Source organism: Scyliorhinus torazame, chromosome 4, assembly GCF_047496885.1.
Source record: "Scyliorhinus torazame isolate Kashiwa2021f chromosome 4, sScyTor2.1, whole genome shotgun sequence".
NCBI classification, from domain to species: Eukaryota; Metazoa; Chordata; class Chondrichthyes; order Carcharhiniformes; family Scyliorhinidae; genus Scyliorhinus; species Scyliorhinus torazame.
The window spans coordinates 267,543,455-267,556,261 of NC_092710.1; the positions used below are offsets into that span (position 1 = coordinate 267,543,455).

At 45.7% G+C, this 12,807-nt stretch overlaps 1 protein-coding gene across 1 annotated transcript in view; it reads left to right on the top strand.

Annotated features, from left to right (window-relative positions):
- LOC140410927 (gamma-aminobutyric acid receptor subunit rho-2-like) overlaps positions 1–12,807 on the top strand; it is a 113,117-nt gene that overhangs the window by 7,692 nt on the left and 92,618 nt on the right. Inside the window, exon 2 of the mRNA XM_072499770.1 lies at positions 5,202–5,308. Within this exon, the coding sequence (XP_072355871.1) occupies positions 5,202–5,308 (107 nt within the window). The remainder of the gene's footprint in view (positions 1–5,201; positions 5,309–12,807) is intronic.

Below are 12,807 nucleotides of genomic sequence, written 5' to 3' on the forward strand. Positions count from 1 at the left end.
TGTTTTTGCTACCTTTCATTGACTAATTTGCAACTGTGAAACATTTAGGATTTTATATATCCAATTGAATAAATCTTAGTTGCTTTGTAAATATATACTTCTAAAGGTGTATATAAAAGTGGTGTCTGACTGGCACCTGCCACTGGCAAGGAAAAACCAGAGGCAAGGTTCATTTCAAGACCACTGAAATTTTTGCTTTCATTGGATCACCTTGAATTTACACATTTTTCAATATTTGTACAGGTTCCAGATATCATCATCTACTGATAATTCAAAGTCATTTTCCGTGTTAAAATTTTGAATTAATTGATACATTGAAGTAAGCAATGCTTAAAAACAATAATTTCAGTTAAGCAGCATTGAACTAAGAGCAGACTTAAAATAGATTGGACAGAATGTTGTTGGTTGGTCACGACTGCACAGAGCTGTGGTATTTTGTTCAAATACTTCTTCAAAGAAAGTTTTTTTTGCAGGAATTCACTTCATTCCGGTATCACTCTCGCAAAACACTTCCAAATGCTTCCATTTCTGCTAAGATCTTTGAAAATATTGTTCGTAACTGGGATCTCAAGTAATAACATTAACTATTCTGGATCTAAAAATTTGCGAAGTTCAGGTTGATTTATTTCAGAAAGATACCTTAAAATAAGTTTCAAACATATATGCTTTGTTGGGAAACCACATACCATGGGCGGGATTCTCTCACCCCGGGGCCCAGCCGGAGAATCGCCGGGACCGGCGCAAATCGCGACACACCATCCTGACGCCGGTCCGCCGATTCTGCGGGGAATCGGCGCCATTGGTGCTGGCGTGGCGCCGGTCAGGGACCGCTCTACAGGGCCCCACCTGGCGATTCTCAGCCTGGGATGGGCCGAGCGGCCACGCTCAAAAAAGCAGAGTCCCGCCGGCACCGTTCACATCTGCTCTTACCTGGCGGGAATGCACCTGGGGGCGGCCTGGTGGGGAGGGGGATCCAACCCCGGGGTGGGGATCCGACTCTGGAGGGGGGATGTCTCCGCTGTGGCCTGGCCCGCGATCGGGGCCCAACGATCGGCGGGCCGACCTCTCGGGCTGGGGCCTCTTTTGTTCCACGCGGCCCCTGTAGCCCTACGCCATGTAGCGTCGAGGCCGGCGCGGAGAAGGGAGCCACTGCGCATGCGTGCATTAGCGCTGGCCCCACTGCGCATGCATAGAACCGCATGACGCCGGGGATCGGCAGCTGGAGCGGCATGGGTCGCTCCAGTGCCTTGCTGGCCCCCTGTAGGGGTCAGAACTTTTGCTCCTGAGGGTACGTTGACGCCGTTGAGAAAGTTTACGACGGAATCAATACTTAGCCTCAGGATCAGAGACTCCCGCCCCGTGGGTTAGGCAAATAGCCCATCTTGGAAAGCACAGGGATTCTTAGTCCCTTCAAGTGATGTTTTCCATCAGATCTGTCTCAGTTATCCTGATGTGAGATTTTCAGTTCTTTTCTGTCACCCATGGCACTCATTTCTTTGCACTGAAGAATCATAGGGTTTTACAGCATGGAAATAGGCCCTTTCGTCCATCGCATCCACGCCAGCCATCAAGCACCTATCTATTCTAATCCCATTTTCCAGCACTTGGTCCGTTGCCTTGTATGTAATTGTATTTCAAGTGCTCACCTAGATACTTCTTAAAAACTGAAAGTTCCTGCCTTTACCACCCTTTCAGGCAGTGAGTTCCAGATTCCAACCAGCCTCTGGGTGATAATGTTTTTCCTCACTTCTCCTCTAAACCTCTTGTCTACTACCTTATATATCTACCCCCTGGTTATTGACACCCTCCACCAAGGGGAAAAGTACCTTCCTGTCCACTCTATCTATGGCCCTCAGAGTTTTATACACCTCAGTCAAGTCCCCTCAGCCTCTGTGCTCCAGGGGAAAGAGCCCCAGCCTATCCAGTCTCTCTCGATAGCTGAAACGATTCAGCCCAGGCAACATCCTGGTGAATCTCCTCTACACCCTCTCCAGTGCAATCACTTCCTTCCTATAGTGTGGTGACCAGAACTGCATATAGCCCTCCAAGTGGGACCTACCCAGCGTTTTTTGCAGCTCCAGAATAACCTTCCTGCTCTTATATCCAAGTCCTCACATGAGAGAAGTCTGTTTCTGAACACACATTATTTTCCAACCTGATCATAAAAGCTGGAAGAATAAAAATATTTCATAGTCTATTTTTTCTAAGTGTGCTATCTGAGGTCTGAGATCGCTTTATCCACTATTTGACTTCATGTCAAATTTTAAAATTTGAACTTCATAGTTGCTTATCTCTCTAATCAACAGTCACAACCATTTCACCGTAACCATTCCTCCTGGTATTTCCCAATGGGTCACAGCTTTGCACCCTGTAAACTTTACCCAGCTCTTCAAAACTCTTCAGCACGGTAGCATTGTGGATAGCACAATTGCTTCACAGCTCCAGGGTCCCAGGTTCGATTCCGTCTGTGCGGAGTCTGCACATCCTCCCCGTGTGTGCGTGGGTTTCCTCCGGGTGCTCCGGTTTCCTCCCACAGTCCAAAGATGTGCAGGTTAGGTGGATTGGCCATGATAAATTGCCCTTAGTGTCCAAAATTGCCCTTAGTGTTGGGTGGGGTTACTGGGTTATGGGGATAGGGTGGAGGTGTTGACCTTGGGCAGGGTGCTCTTTCCAAGAGCTGGTGCAGACTCGATGGGCTGAATGGCCTCCTTCTGCACTGTAAATTCTATGATAAAAAACTACAAGAGATCACCACGACTGTGATTGCTGATTTACAGGTTTCTAAATATATATAAGTAGCACAGTTGGAACACAACAAGGTTCTTGTTAACACAGGTCTTAAAGATCGGAGTGAACTTGCCCTTAAAATGCCTCCAGGCCTCCTACTTGCCTTCTATTACCAGTTATCAGGAATTGACCAGGGTAGGCAGTAGGATGTTGTCTGTTCTCCCCAGACTGCCACAGTACGATTCTTTATTTTTACTACTTCACCTTCTCACATTGGTAGTCAAGACTCACTGTTTTCTGGGAAGCTCAAGTTGAAACTGGTAATGACTTTGAAAATAGTGATTTCTGAGTGCTCCAGAGGAGGGCATTTTATAACAAACTATTCATGATTGAAAAGAGATTACCAGTCCCAGTATGTTAAACCAACAGTTGTAAGATCCTAGGGTTTAACTACATTCTATAGGCCTAGATATTCAGCAAGATGATGTGAACTTAGTGCAAGGGTGGATCCCATTGCCTAAATGCGAAGGTGCAATGCTTAAATTAGAATGTCCAGTTGATAACAAAAATTAAGTTGAATTTTTAAGGATTTATTTCAACTGCCGTGTTGTTGAGTAATGACTTGGAGAATAATGTTTCAGTCTAATCTAAGTTTATGTTGTTTCTTGCTCTTTTTCCTACACACAATGGTTATAGACCATTCAGTTCATCATGTCTGCTGGCTCTCTGCAAGAGCAATTCTATTGGTCCCACTCCCCTTTGCTGCTTCACACACACTAGAAATAAGCATGATTGGTCAAGGGATTGCAAATATTAATCCTATTAAAATGAGCAATAATAAACCTTTCTTAAAAGAAAAATACTGTGGCTGCTGGAAATCTGAAATAAAAGCAGCAAATGCCTAGCAGCATCTGTGGAGAGAGAAACATGGCCAACATTGAGTTGAACAACTTTAAACTGAGCTTTCGCCTCCACCTTGACTTCCCCCCTTTTGTTTTCTGTTATTCGGTTCCCCTGGCAACTGCCCACCCCCCTCGACATGTCCACTGCCGTGTTGTTCAATTTTGCTCCCAGTGAGCACTGATCTTTGTTCTCCTATTAACACATTCTGCTTTCCTACCTTTACCACTATTAACGCTCTTCAATTCCTAATGGCACTATTAGCCACTTTGTCTTATGTCCATGATATCTTTGTCAATCTCTTCTTACCTCTGACCTTTAACATACTTTCCATCCTGCACCTCTCAGTATATTGGACTCAAAATGTTAACTCTGTTTCTCTCTCCACAGATGCTGCCAGACCTGCTGTGTTTATCCAGCATTTTCTATTTTTATTTAATAAATCTTTGTCTTTACCGTCAAGAAGCTTTGCAATTCTCCTGCGACTTTATAAGAAGCATTTCGATGAGCACTCAAAATGCCATAACATGCAAGGCTATGGACCAAGTGCTGGAAATTGAGATTAGAATAGATAGATGGGCCCTTTCTGTGCTGCTGAACTCTATGACTCCATATCCCAGGCCGCAGCTAAGTGCTTTGGACACATGTGGGGCTGGATTCTCCGATTCTGAGGCAATGTCCCCACGCCGGCGTGAGAACGGTGGCGTTTTACGCCTCAAAAAGTGATGTAAAATGACAACCGATCCTCTGTTTGGCTGGGGACTAGTATGTTGGCAGCGTAAAGCACCTGGCTCTAGCTGCCGCTACAGCCCAGAAAATTGCCGGGTCCGTGGCCGCTCATGCGCAAGGCGGCGGCCTGCAGCGGCCCCGCCGTGCTACATGGTGGCGGCTGCTCGCGGATCCGGCCCGCGAAATAGTACCTCACCTTTGGCCGGCTCGCGTGACCCAGACTGCCGCTCACAGTGCCCCTAACCTCTGATAAAGTCCCCCCTGCCTGCGGATCGGCCCTCCCCCAACTGTGGCGGTGCTGGACTGTGACCGCAGCCGCCATGCCAAGTACACGACAGGATGGGACAATGAGAGACCCATGCCGTCGGGAACTCGGCCGGTCGGGGTCGGAGCATCGCGGGTGCGGGCCTCACGCAATGGAGGGGGCGGAGCATCGCAAAAGCTGCGCCATCCCTGATTCGGTCGGGAACTGTGATTCTATGCCGAACGCGATTTGGGCGTCAACAACCGGAGAATCCAGCCCCTGGTGTTTCCTCTATGACAAAGGAAAGTCAGTAAAAGAGCCAAGACCAAATTACTTCTTGTAGCTTCCGTTTGGAGTAACATAGAGAGAGGTTGAGCTTTCACGTGAGTGGTACGTGGCATGGGATAAAGAGAAATAATTTGCATAAAGGAAGGTACTGGCTTTCAGACAAAGTGAATAAATGTTAATATATGTCAATAATAAATACATTTGTTTAACAAAATGCATCACTTAATCGGTCTGGTATTAAACACATTACTGCATTGTTAACAATGCTTTTCTGAGGATAGCAGAAATGACCAGATGTTTTACCCCTCTGCAGTCCCATATTAAGGAGAATTCCGGATTTGACAAAAACTCGAGCGACGAAGTCTGAACACCTGCTCAGAGTGGATGATCATGATTTCACAATGAGACCTGCGTTTGGTGGTAGGAATTTATTTTATACAATTTTATTGATAATTAAACTTCTAATGCATGCTTTTCTGGAGTGTTGCTCAGTCTTCCAGTTTCTTGACTGAAAGCAAGGATTTTAGTCTTTATAAACAAATCATTTGATCTGGTAACATTTCCAGTATTTCTGGAAAAAAGCACATAAAGCATAAATATGTTTTTAAAATGGTCAATGAAGAATGACAATATTGAGACAAGTACTGCAGAATCACATTATATTCTTGAACAGTTTGTGTAGGAACAATCCATCTTTCATGAGACGTGGACAGCACCGGCAAGGACAGCATTGGTTACCCACCCCTAATTGCCCCTTGAACTGAGTGGCTTGTTGCTAGAGACATTTCCGAGGGTGTGGACTCAAAAGGGGTGGCAGATTTCCTTCCCTAAATGACATTAGTGAACCCATGACCCCACAGCATTAGCCTGGGTCTCCAGATTGCTAGTCCAGTGACATTACCACTACATTATCTCCCCTTGGGACTATATTAGAATTACTTAATAGGGTTCATTATGGGGGATTTTAATCTGCATATAGGTTTGGCAAACCACAACGATCCGTACTGGAGGAATTCCTGGAGAGCATACCAGATGGTTTTAAGGACCAATATGTTGATGAATAAACAGGCCATCCTAGAATGGGTATTGTGTCATGAGACCGGATCATTGGCATTGTGCGGGCAATCCGGTAGCATAGTGGTTAGCACAGTTGCTTCACAGCTCCAGGTTCGATTCCTGGCTAGGTCGTGTCTGTGCGGAGTCTGCATGTTCTCACCGTGTCTGCGTGGGTTTCCTCCGGGTGCTCCGGTTTCCTCCCACAGTCCAAAGATGTGCAGGTTAGATGGATTGGCCATGATAAATTGCCCTTCGTGTCTAAAAGGTTAGTTGGGGTTACTGGGTTACGGGGATAGGATGGAGTTGTGGACTGAAGTAGGGAGCTTTTTCCAAGAGTTGGTGCAGACTCGATGGGCAGAATGGCCTCCTTCTGCACTATAAATTCTATGTTCTACATTCTATGTTCTATCCTTTGGGATGATTTGGATTTGTTTATTTTCACGTGTACGTGAAAAGTACTTTTCTGCGTGCAGCTCAAACAGATCATTTAGTACATGAAAAGAAAAGAAAATACGTAATAGGGCAACACAAGGTACACAATGTAAATACATAGATACTGGCATCGGGTGAAGCATACAGTAGTGTAGTATTAATCAGGTCAGTCCATAAGAGTATCCTTTAGGAGTCTGGTAACAGCAGGGAAGAAGCTATTTTTGAATCTGTTGTGCATGTTCTGTAGCCCCCTGAGTTGGCCACTTCCCGACTTAAAATGGAGAACCGCAAAGGCTGAAATGAAATTCAGCCAACACAGGCAAAGACTAGCAAGTGCAGAAATCATGTTATTTGAAACCTGCAAAGCAACCAGACAGCACTGAAACCAGCAGCCATCTGCATAGTAATGCAGCATGCATCTGCATAGTAATGAGCGATTCCAAGGCACAATGGCAACAGGTAAGGTGAATAAAGCCAAGCCAGACTCCTCGGCGTCAGCAGGAGCCAAGACAAAGGAAGGCCACCAGACACTTGGGGACCGCCCAGCGGTCAGGGAGCCGCTCCAGCATTGGAGAAATCGATCCAAGTGATCGGAAAGTAACCCAATCATTTGGAACCAGGTATGGGGTCCGCCCCGAAGGGTGGGAAGCCCCTGGGGACTATAAAGTAAAGCCCCCAAGTTCAAATCGTCCTTCTTTGGCAGGGTCACTCAGCAACTTGAACCAGCCCTTGACAGTCACCTGCCTCGCTGCCATCAACCAAGTAAGTCTCAAGTCAACGCTCGCTACGAGATAGGCGCTCCTAGCTACAAGTCCGTACCAGCTTTTGAATCCTGCCGACTTAAAATGGAGAACCGCAAAGGCTGACGGGAAATTCAGCCAACACAGGCAAAGACTAGCAAGTGCAGAAATCATGTATATTGAAACCAGCAAAACAACCAGACAGCACTGAAACCAGCGGCCATCTGCATAGTAATGAGCGATTCCAAGGCACAATGGCAACAGGTAAGGTGAATAAAGCCAAGCCAGACTCCTCGGTGCCAGCAGGAGCCAAGACAAAGGAAGGCCAACGGACACTTGGGGACCGCCCAGCGATCAGGGAGCCGCTCCAGCATTGGAGAAATTGATCCAAGTGATTGGAAAGTAGTCCGAAGGGCGGGAAGCCCCTGGGGACTATAAAGTAAAGCCCCCAAGTTCATATCGTCCTTCTTTGGCAGGGTCACTCAGCAACTTGAAACAACCCTTGACAGTGACCTGCCTCGCTGCCATCAACCAAGTAAGTCTCAAGTCAACGCTCGCTACGAGATAGGTGCTCCTAGCTACAAGTCCATACTAGCTTTTGAATCCTGCAGACTCAGGACCTGAACGAAAGGCCATTTGTTCCCCTGACCTGTGGGCCAGTCCAAAGCTAAGTATAGGCCTTTTAGTGGTAGGAATAGCCTAGACAGTAGAGTTTATGCATGAGTAGTGATTTACTGTGTATAATAAATGTGTTTTGATTTGAATCTTACTAATTGGTGTGTTGAGTTATTGATCATTACTTGAACTTGAACCTCGTGGCGGTTTCATAAAGATACCTGGCGATTCTAGAGCAAAGGTTAAGCAAACGGAGCAAATTACGAATTAAGAGCCAACCAAAAGTTAGCAACAGTTCTCAGACTTTTTGTATCTCCTGTCGATGGAAGAAGTTGGAAGAATGAGTAGGCCGGGTGGGAGGGGTCTTTGATTATGCTGCCCGCATTCCCCAGGCAGCGGGAAGTGTAGATAGAGTCAATGGATGGGAGGCAGGTTTGTGTGATGGACTGGACGGTGTTCACGACTCTCTGAAGTTTCTTGGGTCGAGCAGTTGCCATACCAGGCTGTGATGCAGCCAGATAGAATGCCTTCTATGGAGCACCTGTAAAGGTTGGTAAGAGTCAGTGTGGGCATGCCTAATTTCCTTTGTTTCCTGGTAGTGTCGACGTGGGTGGACCGGACAGATTTTTGGTGATGTGCACACCTAGGAATTTGAAACTGTCAACCATCTCCACATGGCGCCAGTGATGCAGACAGGGGTGTGTACAGTACTTTGCTTCCTGAAGTCAATGACCAACTATTTCATTTTGTTGGCATTGAGGGAGAGATTGTTGTTGTTACACCACGATGGTATGAGGCACGAGTTGGCTATGATCAATTGGGAAACGTTACTTAAAGAGATAACGGTGGATAGGCAATGCCAAATATTCAAGGAGCGCATGGGGAACTGCAACAATTATTTATTCCTGTCTGGCCAAAAGTTAAGCACGAAAGGTGGCCAAAACATGGCTTACAAGTGAAATTAGAGATGGTATTCAATCCATAAGACCATAAGTGTTGAAGAATTTATAAGTCAGCACTTCGAGTTTTCGCCAAAGGTCCTTTATTTAACACAAGGTTCGTGAGGGGATTAGAGAGACCACAGTCATTCCAAATGTCCCCGCTTTACAAAGGTAAGGCAAGCAATTTATATAATATATTAAGCAATATCTAGGACAAAAGGCATTCTTTAGATTAGCAAAAAGACAGAAAAGTGAGCAGGCCGGAGTTAGAGTTTAATAATAGGCCTTGAGTTGCTCGCCTAAGAAAAATAATAATTGCCTTCTGTCAGCAAAACAATGTGCAGCTGTATGCTTGTTTACATTGTATGACCGTCTGACTATTTCATACAGAACTTCTTGACTGAAATAAGGCTAAATATCCATCATGCTTTGTCAAGTGCCTATTTCCATGAAATATAGGCAAGCAGCTGGTTAAAATGAATACAGGGTATTGAGGCAACTAATCCGCCAACTAAAGTCCCTTCTACAATTCTCTCCCAACACATTGTTAGTACATTACAGTGACCTCAGCAGCAAAGGGTGTGCTATAATGTACGGGGAATGGACGTATGATAGGCACCTGATTGTTAAGTGGGTGGGACCACGGAGGCAAAGCTGACATACTCGCCCCCATGCCCTGACAACATCCCGAGCAACATTTAAACAGTAACCGTACGACAATCAGGATTTCAACAATGATCATAATCCAAATCACTATCCTCTGTCCTAACGTTCCCAACCACCCAAAGCCAAAGTCCCATCCCCCATCCTCATGCAATCGTGTTACCTCTCTACGAATGTGATCCACCAGGTTATCAATTTTCTCTGAGTTATCAGGGATGTATGTGCAGCAGTCACTGCCAATCAGAGCACAAGTACCTCCCTTTTCAGCTAACAAATCAAGGGCCATCCTATTCTGTAGGGCAACTGCTCTTATAGCAAATATCTCAGTTTCTATCTGGTTAACAGCTTCCGCAGTGTCATTAGTTACCTGCTCAAGGATGTCTCGTAATTCGCGTAGTTCGTATGCATTAGTGGCTATTCCTAATGGTGGTATCATGATTCCCATCATAACACTTTGTGTCGTCCTGTGATGGGGATGGTCCTGCAGTTGCTGGACGTGATGTACATAAGAGATTACATATCCCAAATAGCAGGAGCCTTCCCAATTCTCTGGTAACCATGGGTACCTTATGTCCACAGATAAAATACGTGCCGTTATATGCAGTCAGGTTTCCTTTATTATCAGTCATCATTAGTCTAATCGGGTCCCCTCCCAGGGGCCTCCACTAGTTCGATTTTCAACCGCTGACCAGTCAAAGATGAATAGCCCTTTAACTGTAAGGCGGAGCATAGGGGGTTACCAATTCAAGGTCTGGTCGCACTGACCCATGCCTACTGGGTAGGTCCCATATGTTTTATGTTTCCTAAAGCATATACTACTACCCTTTGGGACTCCAGTATAATTGGGAAGCATCAAACAGGGCGGCTGGCGTGTCACATTAAATCTAGGCTACTACCATCCTTTAAACCTATTCATATCGTATCCAGCTGATCTCCAATCTAACATATCCTGTGTATCTTCCCCATGCCCTGTATTATTCCGTCGCAGGGCCCACTCTGCTATCTCGTTACTGGTGAATGGCCTGGGTCGCACGGGGATGCCCTCCCCCGAGCATCTGGGAATTTGTGTAGAAACCCAACAACTGTATTTATTTACCATCTCTGCGTATGAGTGGGACATGTATATCAAGGTGTTAGTGTTCAGTTTACCCTCTACGTGATGTTGGATTAATATAATATAAAAACATCAACGGCGTCATTCTCTTCATGTCAGCGTTTCGCTAGTACCCTCAAAGTTCCATATGATGTAGTTTACACGAGTTGCGTGGATCCCATCTGACTTTTCTTTTACTTTAACGGCTGTTCGGGTTGTTAGCAGCACTTGGTAGGGTCCATTCCACCTAGGAGAAAAAGAATCTTTGTTTAGTGCTTTCACATATACTTGATCTCCAGGTTTAAAGGGTGTGTATTTTCCTCTTTTGGATGCATCTGAGCCTGTCGCACCTTTTCAGCAGTTTCACACATGGCCTGGAAATATTTTAGTGATGCCTCATCTGCCCATATTAAGGCTACTGCCGCTGGAGTAATTGGGGGTTTAGTTCCAGTTGTCATGGGACGCCCCATTATTGTCTCATACGGGGTTAAGCCTATATTGCGATTTCTCAGGGCATACATTACTATGGGTATGGCATCTGGCCATAGCAGCCCATTATGTTGACACACTTTTGTAACTGCAGTTTTAATTATTCCATTCACTCATTCCACCATTCCTGAGGATTGCGGCTGATAAGGGATATGCAATTTCCAATCAAATCCTACGGCTTCTGTGAGGGCTTTGGTCAATTTGCTAGTGAAATGAGTTACCCTGTCACTGTTAATACCCATCGGTATTCCAAACCTAGGTATTATTTCCTTCAATAGAATATTTACCACTGTTCTAGCATCATCTCTTTTGGTCGGAAAAGCCTCTACCCACCATGAAAACATGTCCACTATCACCAGCATGTATTTGAATCCATTAGCCATCGGCATGTGTACAAATCTATCTGCAAATTTTCAAAAGGCATTTCGGGCTGTGGGAGATGATCAAAGACAGCGGGTGTTTTGCCCCGATTATTCCTCTGACAAATCATACATGTGCGGGCTACTTTTTCAATTGTTACCGTAATACCTGGAGCTTACCATTGTTGACATATGGCATGTGTCATCCCTCCTTTGCCCACATGAGCCTGCCCATGGGCAAGGCGGAATAGTGGCAACAACAGACATCTGGGGCATACTGCGCGGGTATCGGGGTGGATCCAGATCTGATGGCTGTCTTGGTAGCAACTGGCTTTGAGCCAAGAGCGATGCTCCTGTGGGAGGCTTGCTCCTGTGCCTGTTTTAACTTTGGTTCTGTTATGGTGGATGGAAGTTTTACTACAGCAGCTTGCAGTTGTGGCTGCTGTTTGAGAGCCACTTCTTTTGCTATTTTATCAGCAAATCTATTACCACTGGAGACTTCATCGTCTGCAGCAGTATGCGCTTCACACTTTAAAACGGCTATCTTGCTGGGCAGCTGAACAGCATCTAGTAAATTTAAAACCAATTTAGCATGTTTAATAGGTTGGCCGGAGGAACTTCTGAATCCCCTGTTTTCCCATAATTGGCCAAAATCATGTCCTACCCCAAAGTGGATCGGGAATCAGTATAAATATTGACTGTTTTATTTTTAGCTAGAATACATGCATTAGTAAGGGCAAACTATTCGGCTGCTTGAGCAGACATTCCCGAAGGCAGAGCAAAAGCTTCCACTACCTTGAATGGAGTTACTATTGCATAGCCGGCCAGGAGGGTCATATCATTTGGTCGGTTTGCTGACCCATTGGTGAAGAAGATGATGTCTGGATTTTCGAGTGGGTGACTCAATAAATCAGGGCGAGGGGTTGTGGTGGCTTCAACCAATTGTACACAATCATGATGAAACAAATGTTCTTCTTCCGAGGGCGCGTGTAAGAGCGTAGCAGGGTTGATAGCTGGTGCTCGCTTGTAGGTAAAGTTAGTCTTAGAGAGAAGGATTACCTCTTACCCAGTGCGTCGAGCCGCAGTAAAATGCTGCGGTGCAGATGAATTAAGCAGCAGCAAAACAGAGTGAGGAACCAATACTGTACACGGGTGGTCGAGTACAAGGGGTACTGGTTTTTCTACTATGGCGGCCGTGGCTGCTACTGCTCTTAAGCAACTTGGCATACCCCACTGCACATAGGGCGACTGAATAATAGGCAAGGGGTCTTTTCCCTCCTCAATGCTCTTGCACCAGGACCCCTGTTGCAAATCACCCTGCTTCATTCACATAAAGAGTAAAGGGCTTGTTGAAATTAGGAAGTCCCAAGGCAGGGGCACTAATCATGGCTTGTTTCAAGTTACAAAATGCTTTCTCTCTCTCTGGGATCCAGGTAACAACCTGTTCTCTTCAGCACCCCTTGCTGTAATAGTGCATTGATCACTCCCTCTATCCCTTTTTCTGCTTCCAGTGCCAACCAGTATAGTTTTA